A 23,586-nucleotide genomic window follows, 5' to 3' on the forward strand; every position below is an offset into this window, starting at 1 on the left:
AGGCAGGCATAGAAACATTCAGTACATAGCAATGTCCATCACCTGATGAATGGATAAGTAAAATATGGTATGTTCATGTAATGGAATATTATTATTCATCCATAAAAAGGATGAATTACTGATGCATGTGATGACATAAATGAACCTTGGAAACATTATGCTTAAGGGAGAGACGCTAGACATAAAAGACTACATGATGTATGATTCCACTTAGATGTAATGTCCCCAGTAGGCAAGTCTGTAGAGACAAAGTAGACTAATGATTGTCCAGGCCTGGAGGGGTTGAGAGAAAGTGGAAAATGACTGCTAATGGGTATAGGCTTTCTTTTAGGGGTGATGAAAATGTTCTAAAATTAGGTTGAGGTGATGTTTGCACAACTCTGAATATACTGAAAACAATTGAATTGTATACTTTGAATTAATTTTATGTGAATTATATCTCGAGAAACCTGATAAACTTCAGCAAAACTTGGTGGTTTGCTTTAAAGGGGCAAAATATAAAATATTGCATAGAGAATGCTGTTCTATTACATGTTTTTGGACTCTAAATGTCTAGAAATGTCAGTTGCAGAAGAGTACTTTTTAAAAGAAAGGAAAATAACAAAGGAGAAGGAGGAGTAAACCTAGTGCTACCCTCTCCTGAAAGGAATTTGAAACCTCTGAGTAGCCACCAGAATAGATTTTCCATCAGAATACTTTTTTTATGTGTTACCCAGATTGTTGAAAGGAAATAAATTGTAGAGATCTCTAAAAAGTCAGATGTTTAATGGCTCTGTGAGCAAAAGCAGGGAAAAAAATCAGACCTTTAATGCTATATAATTTAACAGTATCAAGAGACCACTTTGAAAAGGTTTTGATAAAAACAGTCCTTGAGTAAGGCATGATAAAGTGGCCATTCTACCAAATGAATAATCATCCCATCTCACTTTTTTTTTTTTTACTTCATAGTATATTGTTATTGTGTGACTTTAAATAACTTAAAAGTTTTTTTTTTTCCTTTGCATTGAATACTTTATCCACCTTTGTACCTTCTAATTACTTTTTTGGGAAAAAAAGGCACGAACCAGCCCACTTCCTTATTTCTCTAATGAGATGAGTGCAATAACTATCTTATTTCCCTCATTTCATTTTGAGGAATAAAAATTACAATCTATATAGTGATTTTTTTAAAGGCAAGAATAACATATAGTTTGAAATTTTTCTTAGGTGGCTTCATACAAATTATTTAATGACACCCCTACTCACTACATTTGTTGGGCTAAGTCCTATGTATCCTTAAGTTTAATCTGTACCATCATTCTTGCATTCTTGGATTTCCTTCACAAGCGTCCTTCTCTGTGCTTCCATGGTACTCAACACGTATGTCCATGTAAAGGCACCGTCTGTTTATCTGCCTGTCTCTTCCATTAGACTATATGTTTCACTGAAGCCAATGACTGGATCTTATCTTTGTACCTCAGCATCTATAACTGAATTTGGCAAATAGGATGCACTCAGTAAATTCTGAACTAAACTGAATCAGAAAAAAAGCTTTATTAGATGTTATAGGGGCTGATACTTGATCAGTTAATTTTTTTAAGTTGAAGCATAGAATTTTTTAAATTTTGGATATTAAACCTTTGATATATTGAAGCACAGAATTATTGAATACATATATACATGAAGTTTAATTTTTAATTTTTATTTTTTTGTTTTTTCATTTTTGAGAGGGAGTCTCACTCTGTCACCCAGGCTGAAGTGCAGTGGCACAATCTCATCTCACTGCAACCTCCATTTCCCAGGTTTAAGTGATCCTCCCGCCTCAGCCTCTCAAGTAGCTGGGACTACAGGTGTGCACCACCATGCCTGGCTAATTTTTGTATTTTTAGTAGAGACAGGGTTTCACCATGTTGACCAGGCTGATCTCGAACTCCTGACCTCAGGTGATCTGTCTGCCTCAGCCTCCAAAGTGATGGGATTACAGGTGTGAGCCACCACGCTGGGCCTGAAGTTTTATTTTTGACAATTATGTTTTAACAATTTTGACAATTATTTATGTCAAATAATTCTTTGACAATTATTTAACATAGGGCATGACCACTGAATGAGAGACCGTAATTTTAGTTGTACTTACTCTTTGCTTTAAAAACCAAATATTTTATAAAACCCTAAAATGAAAATAATTTAAAATGGAGGCACTTGGGACAAACTTAGGACATGAACACAGAATCTTTTTATTTTTTAATTTTATTATTATTATCTTATGTATTAATAGAGATAAGGTCTCGCTATGTTACCCATGCTGGTCTTGAACTCCTGAGTTCAAGCGATCCTCTGGCCTTAGCCTCCCAAAGTGCTGGGATTACAAGCCTGTGCCACTGTGCCCTGCCTACAGAATCTTTTTAGATTTTTACTATTTTTCCAAGTCTGTAACAGATATCCAACCACACCTAATTCAACAATGATTTTTATTAGCAACTTTTTTTTTTTTCTTTTTTGTAGACAGAGTTTTGCTCTTGTTGCCCAGGCTGGAGTGCATTGGCACAGTCTCAGCTCACTGCAACCTCCTTCTTCTGGGTTCAAATGATTCTCCTGCCTCGGCCTCCCGAGTAGCTGGTATTACAGGGGCCTGCCACCACACCCAGCTAATTTTTCTATTTTTCATAGAGACAGGGTTTCACCATGTTGGCCAGGCTGGTCTTGAACTCCTGACCTCAAATGGTCCACCCGCCTCAACCTCCCAAAGTGCTGGGATTACAGGCATGAGCCACTGTGCCCGGCCAGCAACTCATTTTTATTGAGTCTACTTTAAGCATTTTAAATAGTTCTCGGAGAAGCAACAACTCTTTTTGCAGTCATAGTTCTGATAACCAAATACAATGGCATCAACAAGTTCAGGAACAAACTGACCGGCTCTTAGTAAGCATACACCTTAGCCATTTGGGTCAGAAGTGCAAAGGAGTAGCTAACCAGCTATGTGCATTAAAACTTATCCTGAGCATCAGATAATACATTTTACAGAAATGGAATATTGTTAGTCTAGCAAGTCACTTAGTAGAGGGAATTTAAGATAACTTACATTGTACTTCTCTTCTACACCAAAATTTCATCAATTATAGCACTTAACTCAAGAGTCAGCTATATCTTGCCACTAGATTTTATAAACTTCATTATCCTTCACTCAATGCTTTGAAATGTCTTATTGTCTTCTCAGGTCACTCTGGCCACGCACAAAGAATTTCATGCTAATTTTTTGTTTCATTTGTTTAATTTCAGTGGTAGGAATGGGATCCTGGTGCTTCCACATGACTCTGAAATATGAAATGCAGGTTAGTAATGATGAAATTGACAAATGCTTATTTCTCTTAATTCAGAAGTACTTCAGATTTGAGAAAAGAGCACATAACTATGGCTAAAAGATGGGATTTGTAATCTCTGGAGTTTTTTACTTCAAGTATGCGGATCCAAACTGACTAAGTGAAGTAAAGAAATAAGCAGGTGAGTCCATAAAGAAAACAAGTACAAATAGCATAGGGCTTTTTGGCCATCTCTGTGCAGGCATATAGAATTGAGAGCAGCATTAGAGAGCAGAGTCACATGGGGACATCTTAAAAAGACATAATCAGTTCACCAAAACAATATATTCTTATTCTGAGATACCTGGATTCTTTCATGTCTCTATGGCATCCATTTGAATGGTCTGAGTCCCTCTAGGTAGCAAGACTTTAGAGTAAGCTTGTCCAACCTGTGGGCCGCATGTGACCCAGGATGGCTTTGAATGCAGCCCAATACAAATTCATAAACGTTCTTAAAACATTATGAGGGTTTTTTTTGCAATTTATTTTTATTTTTATTTTTCATTTTTTTGAGTCGAAGTTTTGCTCTTATTGCCCAGGCTGGAGTGCAGTGGCGCAATCTTGGCTCACTGCAACCTCCGCCTCCCAGGTTTAAGCAATTCTCCTGCCTCAGCCTCCCAAGTAGGTAGGACTACGGGCACCCACCACCAAGCCCAGCTAATTTTTTATATTTTTAGTAGAGACGGGGTTTCACCATGTTGGCCAGGCTGGTGTCGAACTCCTGACCTCAGGTGATCTGCCTGCCTCAGCCTCCCAAAATGCTGAGCTTACAGGCGTGAGCCACTGTACCCGGCTGTTAGTGTTAATTTTATGTGTGGCTCGGGGAAGCCAAAAGATTGGATACCCCTGCAGAGCTAGCCAAGGATTTTTAGTTTCCATCCTTACTCTGAGGAGGGCATATATGTCAAGTCCTCAGTCTTTTGAGCTCTTGATTTCCCATCACTAATCCAGAAACTTCTAGAACAGTAGTACAAATAAAATCTGAGCTACATTTGTAATTTAAATTTTTCTAGTAGCTACATTGAAAAAAAGTACACAGAAATGGGTGAAAATAATAATATATTTTATTTGGCCGGGCGTGGTGGCTCACACCTGTAATCCCAGCACTTTGAGAGGCTGAGGTGGGTGGATCACGAGGTCAGGAGATCGAGACCATCCTGGCCAACATGTTGAAACCCCATCTCTACTAAAAATACGAAAATTAGCTGGGTGTGGTGGTGTGCACCTATAATCCCAGCTACCCGGGAAGCTGAGGCAGGAGAATCTCTTGAACCTGGGAGGTGGAGATCGCAGTAAGCCAAGATCACGCCACTGCACTCCAGCCTGGCAACAGAGCAAGACTCCATCTTAAATAATAATAATAATAATAACATTTTATTTAACCCAGTATATCTAAAATATTACTTCTGGATATATATATAATCAATATAAAAATTATGAATAAAGTATTTCACATTCTTAAATCTGGTTATATTTTATACCTGCAATATCTTTTTAGTTCAGATTAGGCTTATTTCAAGTGCTCAGTAGCCACATTGGAGTGTCAAAACCTGAGTGTGGCTTATAGGATAGCCACATGGGTTGGGGACCATCCATCACAGAACTCTGGGACCTGAGCCAGTTAAAGAGAGTGTCAACATAGGGGGATAGTCCAGTGTAGGGTGTTAGAGCCTAATTAGGAGTGAGGAGGGTATTTGCACATCAAGGCAGCCCAGGGACAGTGTATTAGAGACCAGGGTTGACAAGGTATCCATGCAAAGGTGACAGCTCAGTGCAGAATAAGGAGGGTGTCCTCACAAGTTGGGGAGGTCATTTGACATGTGGTTGGAATCTGAGTGGGATGGGGAGAGTGCCACATAGTGGGGACATCTTTGTGCCATGTTTTGGTACCCTGGGAAGGTGAGGGTGACTTCTACATGGCAGAGTGGCCCAGTGCAGGATCTGAGAGCACAAGCAGAGTCGAGAGGCCATCTAAGTGGAGGTGCAGCAGCAGTCCGGCACCGAGTGTTGGAGCCTGAATTGAGTGAGAAGGGCATTGCTTGGGAAAAGGAGAGGTAGCAGTGGAAGCCATGCTGCATACAGGGTAATTAATCAAATAAATAAATACATTAAGGAGAATGGGAGCCAGGTTTCTTACTGTTAGAGAACAAAGTCGCAAATATGGAAAAGATGAAAACTAGAATGAACTCTGTGGTGACAAATTGAAATTGGAGTTAACAGTGCAAACTCCTGTGTTCAATACATACATATATAATAGACATAAATATAGATGTGAAAATATGTGATATGCATATGTATGTATTTTGTGTATATGTATACGTACTTAAATATTTTAATACACACATATGTACATACATTCTCAAGCTCTGTCCATGAGAGGATCTGGGAATGGGGAACTTCAAAGCCAAAGAATATACCTAGTATCCAGATCTTGTTTTCTAAAAGTCATTCTTCTTAAAAGGAACCAGGGCTGATTCCAAGGGCTGGGGCAGAAAAAAAAAAGGACAATATCAGCCTAGATCATCTTTTTATGCCAGAAAAAATAGAAAGGCTCAAAAAATTATGGGAATATGTCAAAAGGACACTGAAGCCAACCTGAAGGAGTTCCTGGTGGCCCAATCTGGGACAATTTGAGCATCAAAATAAATGGTAATGAGTTATAATAGTTATAATATAACCCGATGAGTAATATGGGAAATCTGAGTCCATACTAAGATAATAAATGATGTATTAAATGAAATAATACATGAGTATAAATAAATGAAGAAAAAGTTTGATGTTGAAGAGTATATTTATATAGTTTTAAAGTACCTTTCCACAAAATACTTAAAAAGGAGAGAAAGAATACCTTTACAGTGGAGAAGCCAAGTGGGAAATACCTTAATCAAGCAACCTAATCATCGCTAATGGGACAAATCAAAATTATATGTGTTAATGGAAAAACTAAACCCTGTCAAATTTTTTATTTTATTATTTTTAATTCTTCTTCTTATTATTTTTTGAGATGGAGTTTCGCCCTTGTCACTTAGGCTGGCATGTAGTGGTGCAATCTTGGCTTACGGCAACCTCTGCCTCCCAGGCTCATGTGATTCTCCTGCCTCAGGCTCCAGAGTAGCTGGGGTTACAGGCATGCACCACCATGCCCAGCTAATTTTTTATTTTTTTTGAGATGGAGTCTCACTCTGTCACCCAGAGCGACACTGGAGTACAGTGTGATCCCAGCTCACTGCAACCTCTGCCTCCCAGGTTCAAGCAATTCTCCTGCCTCAGCCTCCTGAGTAGCTGGGGTTATAATCGCCCGCCACCACGCCTCGCTAATTTTTGTATTTTTAGTAGAGACGGGGTTTCACCACGTTGGCCAGGCTGGTCTTGAACTCCTGACCTCAGGTGATCCACCCACCTGGCATCCCAAAGTGCTGGGATTACAGGCTTGAGCCACTGTGCCCAGCCTGTCAAATATTTTTTAAAGGTTTATTCTGAGCCAATATTAGTGACCATGGCATGGTGTGATACTGGTGGGCTGGGGGAAGTCCCCAAACACCAGTGGACCTCTATCCTAGCCAATGTCTAGGCTCTTGACACCATCACAAGAATGAATTCAAGGACAAGTCGAAAAATAATGAAAGTAATTTATTGCAAAGAGAAAAGGTACACACTCAAGAAAAGGGAGTGCAGGTGTACTTGAGAGAGTGTCATGCAGTGGGGTTTGGGGCTGCTACCTTTATGTGTTTCTCTAACCAAGGAATGGAATATTCATGAAAATTCCTGGAAAAAGGTAGAGTTTTATCAGAACTGTGGTGCCACCCATTTTTACATCAAATATAGGTGTTCCTGGAACTGTCAGTGAGGGAGAAGAAAAAGAAAAATTAGTTAGGTAAACGGTTAAGGCTGGTCCTTGGAAAAGCTGCCTGCCTGAAAAATCACAGCTACAGGCAAGATAGAGCAGCTTGGAGAAAAACTCAGACTGGGGGTGGAGCCAAGATGGCCGAATAGGAACAGCTCCGGTCTCCAGCTCCCAGCCCCAGCGACACAGAAGACGGGTGATTTCTGCATTTCTGCTTGAGGCACTGGTGCTGACACCCAGCCAAACAGGGTCTGGAGTGGACCTCTAGTAAACTCCAACAGACCTGCAGCTGAGGGTCTTGTCTGGTAGAAGGAAAATTAACAAACAGAAAGGACATCCACACCAAAAACCCATCTGTACATCACCATCATCGAAGACAAAAAGTAGACAAAACCACAAAGATGGGGAAAAAACAGACCAAAAAAACTGGAAACTCTAAAAAACAGAGCACCTCTCCTCCTCCAAAGGAACGCAGTTCCTCACCAGCAACGGAACAAGGCTGGATGGAGGATGACTTTGATGAGTTGAGAGAAGAAGGCTTCAGACGATCAAACTACTCTGAGCTACGAGAGGAAATTCAAAACAATAGCAAAGAAGTTAAAAACTTTGAAAAAAAATTAGAAGAATGGATAACTAGAATAACCAATGGAGAGAAGGGCTTAAAGGAGATGATGGAGCTGAAAGCCAAGTTTCGAGAACTACGCGAAGAATGCAGAAGCCTCAGTAGCAGATGCGATCAACTGGAAGAAAGGGTATCGCTGATAGAAGATGAAATGAATGAAATGAAGAGAGAAGGGAAGTTTAGAGAAAAAAGAATAAAAAGAAATGAACAAAGCCTCCAAGAAATTTGGGACTATGTGAAAAGACCAAACCTACGTCTGATTGGTGTACCTGAAAATGATGGGGAGAATGGAACCAAGTTGGAAAACACTCTGCAAGATATTATCCAGGAGAACTTCCCCAATCTAGCAAGGCAGGCCAGCATTCAGATTCAGGAAATACAGAGAACGCCACAAAGATACTCCTCGAGAAGGGCAACTCCAAGACACATAATTGTCAGATTCACCAAAGTTGAAATGAAGGAAAAAATGTTAAGGGCAGCCAGAGAGAAAGGTCGGGTTACCCACAAAGGGAAGCCCATCAGACTAACAGCTGATCTCTCAGCAGAAACTCTACAAGCCAGAAGAGAGTGGGGGCCGATATTCAACATTCTTAAAGAAAAGAATTTTCAACCCAGAATTTCCTATCCCGCCAAACTAAGCTTCATAAGTGAAGGAGAAATAAAATACTTTACAGACAAGCAAACGCTGAGTGATTTTGTCACCACCAGGCCTGCCCTAAAAGAGCTCCTGAAGGAAGCACTAAACATGGAAAGGAACAACCGGTACCAGCCCCTGCAAAAACATGCCAAATTGTAAAGACCATCGAGGCTAGGAAGAAACTATAGCAACTAACGAGCAAAATAACCAACTAACATCATAATGACAGGATCAGATTCACACATAACAATATTCACGTTAAATGTAAATGGGCTAAATGCTCCAATTAAAAGACACAGACTGGCAAACTGGATAAGGAGTCAGGACCCATCAGTGTGCTGTATTCAGGAAACCCATCTCACGTGCAGAGACACACATAGACTCAAAATAAAGGGATGGAGGAAGATCTATCAAGCAACTGGAAAACAAAAAAAGGCAGGGGTTGCAATCCTAGTCTCTGATAAAATAGACTTTAAACCAACAAAGATCAAAAGAGACAAAGAAGGCCATTACATAATGGTAAAGGGATCAATTCAACAAGAAGAGCTAACTATCCTAAATATATATGTGCCTAACACAGGAGCACCCAGATTCATAAAGCAAGTCCTCAGTGACCTACAAAGGGACTTAAACTCCCACACAATAATAATGGGAGATTTTAACACCCCACTGTCAGCATTAGACAGATCAACGAGACAGAAAGTTAACAAGGATATCCAGGAATTGAACTCAGCTCTACATAAACTGGACCTAATAGACATCTACAGAACTCTCCACCCCAAATCAACAGAATATACATTGTTTTCAGCACCACACCACACCTATTCCAAAATTGACCACATAGTTGGAAGTAAAGCTCTTCTCAGCAAATGTAAAAGAACAGAGATTATAACAAACTGTCTCTCAGACCACAGTGCAATCAAACTAGAACTCAGGATTAAGAAACTCAGTCAAAACCGCTCAACTACATGGAAACTGAACAACCTGCTCCTGAATGACTATTGGGTACATAATGAAATGAAGGCAGAAATAAAGATGTTCTTTGAAACCAACGAGAACAAAGACACAACATACCAGAATCTCTGGGACACGTTCAAAGCAGTGTGTAGAGGGAAATTTATAGCACTAAATGCCCACAAGAGAAAGCAGGAAAGATCCAAAATTGACACCCTAACATCACAATTAAAAGAACTAGAAAAGCAAGAGCAAACACATTCAAAAGCTAGTAGAAGGCTAGAAATAACTAAAATCAGAGCAGAACTGAAGGAAATAGAGACACAAAAAACCCTTCAAAAAATTAATGAATCCAGGAGCTGGTTTTTTGAAAAGATCAACAAAATTGATGGACCGCTAGCAAGACTAATAAAGAAGAAAAGAGAGAAGAATCAAATAGATGCAATAAAAAACGAAAAAGGGGATATCACCACCGATCCCACAGAAATACAATCTACCTTCAGAGAATACTACAAACACCTCTATGCAAATAAACTAGAAAATCTAGAAGAAATGGATAAATTCCTGGACAAATACACCCTCCCAAGACTAAACCAGGAAGAAGTTGAATCTCTGAATAGACCAATAACAGGTTCTGAAATTGTGGCAATAATCAATAGCTTACCAACCAAAAAGAGTCCAGGACCTGATGGATTCACAGCTGAATTCTACCAGAGGTACAAGGAGGAACTGGTACCATTCCTTCTGAAACTATTCCAATCGATAGAAAAAGAGGGAATCCTCCCTAACACATTTTACGAAGCCAGCATCGTCCTGATACCAAAACCTGGCAGAGACATAACCAAAAAAGAGAATTTCAGACCAATATCCTTGATGAACATTGATGCAAAAATCCTCAATAAAATACTGGCAAACCGAATCCAGCAGCACATCAAAAAGCTTATCCACCATGATCAAGTGGGCTTCATCCCTGGGATGCAAGGCTGGTTCAACATACGCAAATCAATAAATGTGATCCAGCATATAAACAGAACCAAAGACAAAAACCACATGATTATCTCAATAGATGCAGAAAAGGCCTTTGACAAAATTCAACAACCCTTCATGCTAAAAACTCTCAATAAATTAGGTATTGATGGGACGTATCTCAAAATAATAAGAGCTATCTACGACAAACCCACAGCCAATATCATACTGAATGGGCAAAAACTGGAAGCATTCCCTCTGAAAACTGGCACAAGACAGGGATGCCCTCTCTCACCGCTCCTATTCAACATAGTGCTGGAAGTTCTGGCCAGAGCAATCAGGCAGGAGAAGGAAATAAAGGGTATTCAATTAGGAAAAGAGGAAGTCAAATTGTCCCTGTTTGCAGATGACATGATTGTATATCTAGAAAACCCCATTGTCTCAGCCCAAAATCTCCTTAAGCTGATTAGCAACTTCAGCAAAGTCTCAGGATACAAAATTAATGTACAAAAATCACAAGCATTCTTGTACACCAATAACAGACAAACAGAGAGCCAAATCATGAGTGAACTCCCATTCACAATTGCTTCAAAGAGAATAAAATACCTAGGAATCCAACTTACAAGGGATGTGAAGGACCTCTTCAAGGAGAACTACAAGCCACTGCTCAATGAAATAAAAGAGGATACAAACAAATGGAAGAACATTCCATGCTCATGGGTTGGAAGAATCAATATCGTGAAAATGGCCATACTGCCCAAGGTAATTTATAGATTCAATGCCATCCCCATCAAGCTACCAATGACTTTCTTCACAGAATTGGAAAAAACTACTTTAAAGTTCATATGGAACCAAAAAAGAGCCCGCATTGCCAAGTCAATCCTAAGCCAAAAGAACAAAGCTGGAGGCATCACGCTACCTGACTTTAAACTATACTACAAGGCTACAGTAACCAAAACAGCATGGTACTGGTACCACAACAGAGACATAGATCAATGGAACAGAACAGAGCCCTCAGAAATGATGCCGCATAGCTACAACTATCTGATCTTTGACAAACCTGACAAAAACAAGAAATGGGGAAAGGATTCCCTATTTAATAAATGGTGCTGGGAAAACTGGCTAGCCATATGTAGAAAGCTCAAACTGGATCCCTTCCTTACACCTTATACAAAAATTAATTCAAGATGGATTAAAGACTTATATGTTAGACCTAAAACCATTAAAATCCTACAAGAAAACCTAGGCAATACCATTCAGGACATAGGCATGGGCAAGGACTTCATGTCTAAAACACCAAAAGCAATGGCAACAAAAGCCAAAATCGACAAATGGGATCTCATTAAACTAAAGAGCTTCTGCACAGCAAAAGAAACTATCATCAGAGTGAACAGGCAACCTACACAATGGGAGAAAATTTTTGCAACCTACTCATCTGACAAAGGGCTAATATCCAGAATCTACAATGAACTCAAACAAATTTACAAGAAAAAAACAAACAACCCCATCAAAAAGTGGGCAGAGGACATGAACAGACACTTCTCAAAAGAAGACATTTATGCAGCCAAAAAACACATGAAGAAATGCTCCTCATCACTGGCCATCAGAGAAATGCAAATCAAAACCACAGTGAGATACCATCTCACACCAGTTAGAATGGCCATCATTAAAAAATCAGGAAACAACAGGTGCTGGAGAGGATGTGGAGAAATAGGAACACTTTTACACTGTTGGTGGGACTGTAAACTAGTTCAACCATTGTGGAAGTCAGTGTGGCGATTCCTCAGGGATCTAGAACTAGAAATACCATTTGACCCAGCCATCCCATTACTGGGTATATACCCAAAGGACTATAAATCATGCTGCTATAAAGACACATGCACACGTATGTTTATTGCGGCACTAATCACAATAGCAAAGAGTTGGAACCAACCCAAATGTCCAACAACGATAGACTGGATTAAGAAAATGTGGCACATATACACCATGGAATACTATGCAGCCATAAAAAATGATGAGTTCTTGTCCTTTGTAGGGACATGGATGAAACTGGAAAACATCATTCTCAGTAAACTATCGCAAGGACAAAAAACCAAACACCACATGTTCTCACTCATAGGTGGGAATTGAACAGTGAGAACTCATGGACACAGGAAGGGGAACATCATGCTCCGGGGACTGTTGTGGGGTGGGGGGAGGGGGGAGGGACAGCATTAGGAGATACACCTAATGCTAAATGACGAGTTAATGGGTGCAGGAAATCAACATGGCACATGGATACATATGTAACAAACCTGCACATTGTGCACATGTACCCTAAAACCCTAAAGTATAATAAAAAAAAAAAAAGAAAAACTCAGACTGTAGAAGCTACGTGCCTGAAAAATTGCAGCTACAGTGCACCTGCACAGATAAGCCACAGATAAGCAGGCAAGGCAGGAAAAGTCCAGCATAGAAGCCCTTTGTTCTTTGTATGATTAGCGAGCTCCCAGGAAGTTTCCTTCGCTTTTCAGACATGTACACAGTGGGCCCCAGGGGGGCTTACTTTAAACAAACCCACAATTATACAACCAAAAAGTTTCACTTTATGCTTACCTAGAGACATACCCACAACTACATAGATAAAGGGGAGTTACGCAGTTTTATAGATAAGTTTCTCAAACACTTATAGACATGAGAGCAGTTTCTTATGAAAGCTTTTCAATTCAGCTTTTCTTCTTTTGCTTATGAAACTTTTGCTCCAACCTCATTCTTTGGGTCCACACTCCTTAATTTTCTTGAGACCACAAGCTCGGATAACACATTAGACGAGACCAGTGACCCTGACCTATTTCAATGGTGCTGCTGGGTTTGTGGTTTAGTATGTTAATGAGCATGTAATGAGGTCCTAGGTGAAACCTAGGTCAAATCCAGTGACATGCTGGATCCAATCGGTCTTAGCCAGCTTGGTCCACACCCTGTTTTTCAGGATCTTACCAGCCCAAAGACTCTAAGTCATGTGAAATTGCTGCCTGGAATTTCTTCTCCACCCTGTGTTATTCCTATCTCAGGACAACAGAGTCTCAAGAGGTCCTTTGATTTCCTTGTCATGTGATGCTATACCAAAATCAGGTTGAAAAGTAAGCCACATTATAGTGGGTTAAGAAAAGAAACCTGTTTAATAAGATCTTATGGTTTGCAGGGTGTAACTTAACTCTTAGCTAGCATGGCTACTTTGCAACTCTTACCGTGATTATAATTTGGTAACGACTGTTTATTGCCACAGTCTGTTTTGTCAGTCTTATGATCTCTATTTTAACCTTAATCATGGGCAGTTGTGCCTAAACTCCAAAAGGGTGAGGATTATAACGAGGCATGTCGGACCTCCTTTCCCCATCATGGCTAAAAATTCAGTTTTCATGTTTCTCTGGGGTCCCCTTGGCCAAGAGGGGTCCATCCAGTCAGTTGGAGAGCTCAGAACTTTATTTTTGGTTTACATATGCCATCTAATAGGATGCAGTGACAAGAAAAATGTCATCACTTCTCTGATACTCTTGCCAAAGGTGTGTAATCTGAATTTAATATTATGAAAACATCAGACAAAACCAAATTGAAAGACATTATACAAAATATCTGGCCTATCATCTTCAAAAGTATGATAGTCATAAAATTCAAAGACTGATGAAGTGTTCCAGATAAAAGGAGATAAAAAGACCTGACAACTAAATACAATGTACATGTGTGTGTGTTCATATTTGTATTTATGATATTATTGAGACACTTAAAAAACTTGAATGAGGTCTGCAGATTACATGTAGTAATAAATCAGTGTTAATTATTGATTTTGTTGGTAGTATTGTGGACATGTAGGTGAGTTTTTTTTTTTAAAGTATAACTTACATACCATAAAATTCACCCTTTTTTTTTTTTACCCTATCATACAACAGTAAAAATTCACCCTTTTAAAGTGTACAAGTCAGTGGTTTTATGTATGTTCACAGATTGTGGAGCCATTGCCACTATCTAATGCCACAACATTTCATCACCCCAAAGAGAAATCCATGCCCATTAGCAACCACTCCCTATTACTCCCTCCAATGACCCCTGACAATCACTCTCTTCCTGTATGGATTTGCCCATTCTAGACATTTCATATCAATGGAATCATATAATGTGTGGCCTTTTATGTCTGGTTTCTTTAACTTAGCATGTTTTCACACAGTTCACCCATGCTGTAGAAAGAAGTACTTAATTTTTTTACCTGAATAATATTCCATTGTATGGATATACCACATTCTTTTATCCACTTATCAATTAATGGAAATTTGGGTTGTTCGCACATTTCAAGTATTATGAATAATGAATAATGTTGCTATGAACTTTTGTGTACAAGTTGTGTTGTAGGGAAGTTTAAATTTTTCCCCAAAGGCTCAATGATTTGAGTCTATAAAACACACTGATAGGCCAAGCGTGGTGGCTCATGCCTGTAATCCCAGCACTTTGGGAGGCCGAGGCAGGTGGATCACAAGGTCAAGGATCAAGACCATCCTGGCCAACATGGTGAAACCCCGTCTCCACTAAAAATGTAAACATTAGCTGGGTGTGGTGGCGCATGCCCACAGTCCCAGCTACTCGGGAGGCTGAGGCAGGAGAATCACTTGAACCCAGGAGGCAGAGGTTGCAGTGAGCCAAGATCATGCCACTGCACTCCTCCTGGTGACAGAGTGAGACTCCATCTCAAAAAAAAGAAAAAAAAAAAATGATAATAGATTAACAAGAAAAAAGGCATACAGGTCTTATTAACATGTGTATGGGCATGGCATACAAAATATGAAAAACTCAAATGGTCAGAAGATTGATACTTTTATACCATCTTGAGGTCACAGAAAGAATAGGGGCTTGGAGCTTGGCCAAACAGGTTACAGTAGCAAGACTGGTTATAAGAGGAAGAGAAGAGGAAAGGCCTGGCTAGCAAAGGCAGCCTTGTTATATGGATGAAACTTCATGGGTAGCAGCTCTCAGAAAGAATAGATGGTAGCCTTTGGTAAATGTTTCTGTCAGACCTTTAAAGGTGTCAGATTCTCAGTTAATCTTTCCTAGATCCAGATGAAGGGGTGGGGGGGTGGTTCAAAGCCTGTTTGCATCTGTTGTTTACTTGACTTTATTTCCTCTACAAATGCACATCTCCCCTAGAAAAGACAGCTTTTTAGCTATTCTTTGGTTTCTAGTCCCTCTGAATCGCTGTCCTGAAATATATCAAAGAAATATATTTGGGGGTGAAATATTTTTAGTTTCCCTCATTGTGGATGTATGTTTTCAGTTTTCTTAGACCTATACTTAGGAGTGGAATTGCTGGGTCATTTAACCTTTTGAGGAACTGCCAGGCTGTTTTTCAAAGTGGCTGCACCATTTACATTCCCGCCAGCAACTTCTCCATATCATTGCCAATACTTGTTATTGTTTATCTTTTTAGTATAGCCATCTTGTGGGTATGAAGTAGTTTCTCTCATTGTGGCTTTGATTTGCATTTCCTTAATGACTAATGTTGAATATCTTTTCATGTGCTTATTGACACCATTTGTATATCTTCATAGTAGAAATGTCTGTTGATATCCTTTGCCTATTTTTAAAATAGCCATAGTTGTATTTTTCTTACTGAGTTGTAAGACTTCTTTCTATATTCTAGATACTAGACTCTGGATACAGATATGATTTGCAAATATTTTCTTCTGTGAGTTTTCTTTTCACTTTCTTTTTTTTTTAACATAAATTACATTTATTTAAATATCCTCATCGAAACACATCTTATGAAGCATCTTTTCTGTGACACCCTGATCTATTCCAGATCCACTCTGTGCTGCTGTTTTCTGACACCAGTTTCTGCCAGTGCCCTCCAGTGAGGAGCCCCCAGCTAGGTATTCTGAGGGTGCATGTGTCTCCCTCAAGGCTTCCTGAAGCAGGGGCACGACACCTTCTCCATGTACCAGGGGGTGAAGGTCTGCAGGGTCAGGGGTTGGGGGGAACCCCTGTGTTGTTGCTCCTCCCTGCTGCTGTCCAGAGTCCTCTGCAAACTGCTGACGCCCTTCCCAAAGTGGCAACAATCTGAGGGTCTGACACCCACAGTGGTGTGTGTGGGATCCCCAAGGTGCCCGACAGTAACTGATGGTTCCTATCCCCATCTCTGGACTTCTGGGCTTCCAGTGCATCCCAAATGTTCCTTTGTCGTGATGGTGATGCCACAGGGCTCTCAGGATGATCTAGGCACTGTTCTTGGAGCCCCGTAAGTGAGGCCAGACCCGTGGAGCAGAGCAGCTGCCCAGGTGACAGCCATGATGGGGCCTCTCAAGCCGGGAAAGGCAGGAAACTGATTCTCCTGAAGTTGGCCCCTTGATTTCAGCCTGGTGAGACCCATTCTGGACTTCTGACCTCCACAACTGTCATCAGCTTGTGCCATTTTGAGTCACTGCATTTATGGTGACTTGTTACAGCAGCCTTGAGACACTGAGATACCCCCCTGTGCCCCAAGTCTGTGGTGTCACTGCTTCAGCCTGGCCCTGCTTTTGCTGGGACTGCTGCAGTAGCCTGGTGAGCCTGACTGGATCCTCAGTGGCTGTCAGACTTTTTATCTGAGGACCCCAGGGGTGCTCGCCCTGTGGTGGTCATGATCTTGGTCCTCAAAGGGACAGACATGTCCATACCTCATGCCTGTCCACACCCTCAGCTCCTCACCCAGCTCCAGGGAAGCATGAGCACCCAGCTCAGGGTTGGGTGCCAGTCCCTTCCTGCCCCTAGCAGGCCCCCTACAGATGCTGAGTTCTACCATGTGGGACACAGGCAAGCAGGCCCTTGCCAGGCTTACAGCACGGATGGCCTGTCCCATCTTTTCACTTTCTTAGTAGTGTCCTTTGATGCAAAAAAAAGTTTTCAGTTCTACCGAAGTGCATTTTATCTGTCTTTTTTTTTCTTTGGTTGCTTATGTTTTTGGTATCATAGCTAAAAAACTATTGCCTAATCCAAGGTCATGAAGATTTATATCTGTGTTTTTGTCTACGAGTATAGGTCTTACATTTAGGTCTCGGTCCATTTTGAGTTAATTATTTATGTGGTGTGAGGTAGGGGTCTGGCTTAATTCTTTAGTACTTGGATATCTAATTGTCCCAAAACCATTTGTTGAAAAGACTGTTCTTTCCTTATGGAGTTGTCTTAGCACTTTTATTGAAAATCAACTGGTCATAAATGTGTGAGTTTATCAGCTCTCAGTTCTATTCTATTGACTTATATATCTATTCTTATGCTATTACCACATAGCCTTAATTACTGTAGATTTGTAGCAAGTTTTGAAATTTGAGAGTGTGAGTATTCCAAGTTTGTTGTTCTTTATTGAGATTGTTTTAGCTACTCTGGGTCCCTTGCATTTTCATATGAATTTTAGGATCAGCTTGTCAATTTCTGCAAAAAGGTAGATGGAACAGGTTTTCACCATGTTGGCCAGGCTGCTGTTCTATATCTTCTTACCTAACTTTGAAATAGGGCTTGACACCATATGGGTCATAGCAGCTAGATGGGCATTCTTACTTTTATTGTTTCTGGATAAAGATCAGTCTTAGTAAAGGTAAGAGCCAACAGTGATATAGTTGGTTATAGCTTACTAAAAAGAAAAAAAATCTTTCAGTTACTTTAGTGTGTACCATTAACTTTGAGAGAGGTATCAGGAAGTAGAAGTCAGATATGAACTGCTTTAAATTGTGGCTCCACCACTTAAACGTGTCTCAGGATCCTTAGGGTGAAGAAGTGGCACATACAATGAAACCTGAAAAATATCCAGAAGTGATTAAGGTAAAGAGGGACTAGGGGAAGAGGAGAAGCTTAAGTAGAGGAAACAGCATATGCAAAGGTCCTGTGGTAGGAAAGAAATGTGAAGAACTGAAAGCCCAACATTGTTGAAACTTAATTAGTGAGGGAGAGAAGGGATATAAATTTTTACTGTTGTTGAAGGGGTTAAAAAAAAAGAGGGTGAATTTTATGGTATGTAAGTTATATCTTAAAAAAAAAACTCACCTACATATCCACAATACTCCCAACAAAATCAATAATTAACATTGGTTTATTACCACATGTAATCCACAGACCTATTTCAAGCTGGGATCGCGCCATTGCACTCCAGCCTGGGTGACAGAGTGTGACTCCATCTCAAAAAAAAAAAAAAAAAAAAATTAATGACTAAAAATAGTTAACTTGCACAAATGCTATTATTTTCATAATTCTAATAATTTACCAGAATACATCATTCACTTTACATAAGCTCTCTTCCTACTTCCTAGAATGCCTTTCTTCACCACCCCATTTCATTTCATTCCTGCCATCACTTTCTTTGGCTTTTGTGTGCCCCTTTTGTTGGAATCCTTACTCTATATTTAATCATGCTTTCATTCCTTTAACCTCTAATTAGAAGTTAGAATTAGAATCTTGAAGGCAGTGACTGTGTCTTAAAATTGTATCCTCAGCTCTTAACACATTACTTGGCACGTAGTGGACATTTTATTAAAGAATTAATTAAATGTGTATCTAGTGATAAATAAACTCTGTAAGATTGGTATCTACAACACCTAGCTTAGTGTCTAGCTCGCAGTTTAACACATAATGGCTGTAATTATTATTACTACTATTATTATCATTGCTAATAATAATAAATGTTATTTCTCAGAAGTATACTTTACTTGGATTAATAAAATTATTTCCCTAGCCATTAATACCTCTTCTTATGTATGTTAGTAGACACTTTACCCATTTAAGGTGATACAGGAAGGATGGAAATGCAAAAGAATACTGATAGGACCTATGCACCTGTAGATGATGGACATCATTTTTTTCTGGAGGTACAATATCATAGTTTGTAATACCAGATGATATGAGCAGCACAATGACAAGTCTGCCCTCCAGGAATAGTGAGTCAGGTACCCTGCTTAGGTATGTACATTAGGACACTTGGATGATAACCTTGTTTGTTCAAAAACAGTAAACTACACACACATACTCAGAGTAAATTTGATGACAAATATATAAAAAGAATTAGTAAAAGAAATGAAATAAGAGCTGAAACCAATTTTTTTTTTTTTTTGAGATAGGGTCTTGCTGTGTTGCCTGGGCTGGAGTGTAGTGGTGCAGTCATGGCTCACTGCAGCCTCGACCTCTCAGGCTCAAGCAATCCTTTCACCTCAGCCTCCCAAGTGGCTGGGACTACAGCCACATGCCACTACCATGCCCTGCTGATTTTTTTTTTAAGTTTTTGTGGAGACAGGGTATTACTGTGTTACTCACGCTGATCTCAAACACCTACCTTCAAGCGATCTTCCGACCTTCAAGCGATCTTCCAACCTTGGCCTCCCAGAGTGCTGGGATTACAGGTGTGAGCCTCTGTGCCTGGTCTAAGAGCTGAAAATCTTAATCATTTTGATGTTTTATTTTGATTTGCATAATAATTGCGGCTCCATGATATTCAAGCCTGTTATCTATCTTTGTTTCTTATAGCTATTGGATGAACTCCCAATGATATACAGCTGTTGCATATTTGTGTACTGCATGTAAGTACTTTTAAAATTTCATTGTTTGATATATTTTTAAATTTATATTTACCTCATAGTGGATTAATATAACTGATACATTTATATTACTAGGATATTTTAATAATGTAGAAGATTATAAATTTTATGATATCAATATAGAGTATAATTTCTGGGAAGTTACAATAATGTTGTTTATTAGCTTTTGTGATCTCAAAACCCTGTAGCCAATTTAGATAGAATCTAAATAGCTTAAATTGCATAATTTGCCTTTCCCAAGTGAATAATGTATACAAATTTAGATAAAGATTTTCATATTGTGCCATAAAAGTTTTCAGATAAAGTTTCTGTATTCTACAATATAGTTTAACAAGACGCTTACCAGAAAAGTGAGGTACACTTCTAGTTGTATAGTGATCGTGTCAACTTAATCTCCTTTTTGTTTGAAGTTATCTTTTAAATAGATACTTGTTTTCTTATTCTAAAGTAGACTAAATGCTCTCAAGAATATACTTATTTTGATTGGTTATTTACAAATATGGAAACAGTTTACAGGCCATTCCCAATCCAAAGTTCTCTTACTGTATTATATTCTGTTTACTTTATTATCAAGTTAATTTGTATTTCCGGAATGTCAGGGAAAAAATCAATCTTGAAAGATAAAAACGATTATGATAGTAACATTAGTAAATGCTAATATTTATCTACTTTGTACTGTGCTAGGCAGTGTACAATGCCATCTCTAATTCTCAACAACTATGCAAGATAAATGGGTATTGTCCCCATTTTATAGACAAGGAAGTAAAGCAAAGAGAGATGTAGTAACTTGTCTATGGACAAAAACAGAGCTTGATTTAAAAGCATACCAGCCAGGCCATTGTCCAGGTAAGCAGTCTCTAAGGAACACTGAAATATCCCTGGAAATATATCATGATGGAGAAAATTACAATGATCACAATTCCTCTCAAGGAGAGGTTGGAAGAACACTTTGATAGGCTGCCTGGGTATGTGGCAGAAGTGTGGAAGTTGGAAGTGAGACCCTTCCTGTACTGCATGATCAAATAATGTGCCTTCTAAGGAGGGTAGGTGAGGTTAGCTATAAGTCTTGTATGTGAGTAAGTTAGGGTATGCAGGTTTGGGCTCTAGCTAACTCACGGGGAATATTAGAGAAAGCCTCCTTCACCCATTACCCTGCAGCATCAGCCTTCTCTAAATGTTGGACAAGTATGTTAAGAATATGTGTTTGGAGGGGCAAAAAATTACTAGCTTATGTAAGGACCCACATGCCTGAGTCAAGCCCTGGTAACAAGGCTTTTGAGGGCAGCAGTAGCCCAGTTAGAGCAGCCACTGCAAAGACGCTGGCTGCAGCAGGGGAGGCAGAGCTGGCGGGGACTGGGAACAGTTGGGAACCCCATCCCCTACTAGTTGGTGGGGCAGGAGCCCCACACTCCTGGGCACAGGTGCAGCTGCCCAGCCACGGCTCTGGACCTGGGCATCCCTGTGCTCTTGGAGTTCCAGGAAGCCCCTTGCCCCTGCAGGCTTGAAAGTGCCTGCTCCCACTGCCTGGCCTTTCTCCGCTCCCAGCACCCACTCCAGGGCAGAGCAAAGCTGTGGCCAAGCCTGGGTGCTATCGCAACCTGGCCAGGTGTGCATGTGCTTGGGGTGGTGCTGAAATGCCAGCCCCCCGCCACCTCCACCCCCTCTGGACTTTAGGCACCAACAAGCACGGGAGGGAGGCCGAGGCAGGGACTGAGGGCAGCTTGGTGTGGGCCTGCAGGCACCCCTCGGCAAGAACAGCCTGGGCACCATAGGCCATACATTGATGGTGGCAGGAGGCAGACAGGCTCCTGGGCAGAAAGGGGCAGTCCCTGGTGGAGCTCCACCTTCAAGCCAGGGACAGCCTGAAGCCTGGGGGCCAGGCTGTCAGTTCCAGGTGGAGTCTGTGGCCCAGAGTGAGAACTTACAGTGCTTTTTCCAAGCCCTCCCATGGCTGCCCATGGATCAGTCAGCACTCACTTCCTCCCTTCTGAGCCCATAAAAACCCCAGATCCAGCCAGACTCACACAGATGACTGGAAGACCTACCTGCAAATAGGAGCTACCCACTCTGGGTCTCCTCTCCACTGAGAGCTGGACATTTGTTGGGATGACCTGCCTGCAGATAGGAGCCACCCACTTTGGGTCTCCCAAGAGCTGTTCTGTCACTCAGTAAAGCTCCTTTCCACCTTGCTCACCCTCCAGTTGTCCGCATACCTCATTCTTCCTGGACACAGGACAAGACCTTAGGACTTGCCAAATGGTGGGCTGAAAGAGATGTAACACAAACAAGGCTGAAACATATCCCTCTCCCCAGCTTGCCACATTGCAGGCGATGAGAAGGAGAGAAGAGCTGTGGCCCTTCGGGGAGCCCAGACCTAGGGGCTCTGCGAGCCAGGGCTGTGACACCCTTTTGGGGTCTTGGTGGTTTCTGGCATCTCCAAGTTTCCAGGCACCACTGCATTCCCCTTGTCCAGATGGGGGTGCCCACAGTGGAAGATGCTTATGGTGTATCTGATCAAACCGCAGGCTTGCATGGAGCCAGTGCCTATGCCGGCCTCTGGAGCTGCCTGCCCTGCTACAATAGCCAGTGTGCCTGGCTGTGCACAGTGGCCAGACCCCAAGCTTGCTCATTAATACACCTCTCACTGCTCCATGCCTGGCTTCCCCTTAGCAGGCATGGGATCCAGGCTGGTAGCATGAGCCAAGTGCAGCCTGCCAGGCTAAGTGGGCAGAATGAGCCCAGTGGGCCAGAACAAAACTTGGGCAAAGGTGCCACCAGCCACAGAGGTTTCTGGCTAGAAAAGCAACACCCTAAGGATCCTGAGACACTTTTAAGTGGTGGAGCCACAATTTAAAGCAGTTCATATCTGACTTCTACTTCCTGATACCTCTCTCAAAGTTAATGGTACACACTAAAGTAATTGAAAGATTTTTTTCTTTTATTTTTAGTTAGCTATAACCAACTATATCACTGTTGGCTCTTACTTTTACTAAGACTGATCTTTATCCAGAAACAATAAAAGTAAGAATGCCCATCTAGCTGCTATGACCCATATGGCATCAAGCCCTATTTCAAAGTTAGGTAAGAAGATATAGAACAGCAGCCTGGCCAACATGGTGAAAACCTGTCTCTGCTAAAAATACAAAAAATTAGCCAGGTGTGGTGGTGTGTGCCTGTAGTCCCAGCTACTCGAGAGGCTGAGGTGGGAGAATCGCTTGAACCCAGGAGGCAGAGGCTGCAGTGAGCTGAGATGGTACCACTACACTCCAGCCTGGGTGACAGAGTGAGACCCTGTCCCCACCAGAAAAAAAAGATGTAGAACGGGAATCAGAAAACTTTTTCTGTAAAGTGCCAGATGGTAAATATTTTAGGCTTTGTGGGACAGGAGACTCTGTTGCAGCTCTTCAACTCTGCTGTTGCAACTTGGAAGCTGCCACAGATAATATGTAAATAAATGAATGTGACTATGTTCCAGTAACATTTGATTTAAAAAAACAGGTTTAGCTGGGCACAGTGCTCACACATGTAATCCCAACACTTTTGGAGGCCAAGGTGGGAGGATCGCTTGAGCCCAGGAGTTCAAGATAAGCCTGGGCAACATAGGGAGACCTCGTCTCTACAAAAATTACAAAATTAGCCAGGCATGGTAG

General features: G+C 40.9%; 1 protein-coding gene across 11 annotated transcripts in view; it reads left to right on the plus strand.

Annotated features, from left to right (window-relative positions):
* The window catches only part of ACER3 (alkaline ceramidase 3), a 156,625-nt gene that overhangs the window by 84,391 nt on the left and 48,648 nt on the right, over nt 1-23,586 (plus strand). For 9 of the 11 annotated variants that reach the window (XM_055283014.2, XM_063641400.1, XM_063641395.1 and 6 more), the window contains 2 exons: nt 3,256-3,308; nt 19,866-19,918. In XM_055283014.2, coding sequence (XP_055138989.1) covers nt 3,256-3,308; nt 19,866-19,918 — 106 coding nt within the window. Of the gene's footprint in view, nt 1-3,255; nt 3,309-3,353; nt 3,478-19,865; nt 19,919-23,586 lie in introns of all 11 variants that reach the window. The other 2 variants (XM_055283020.2, XM_055283021.2) reach the window with 2 other exon arrangements.

The sequence above is a fragment of the Symphalangus syndactylus genome, chromosome 6, assembly GCF_028878055.3.
Source record: "Symphalangus syndactylus isolate Jambi chromosome 6, NHGRI_mSymSyn1-v2.1_pri, whole genome shotgun sequence".
Taxonomy (NCBI): Eukaryota; Metazoa; Chordata; class Mammalia; order Primates; family Hylobatidae; genus Symphalangus; species Symphalangus syndactylus.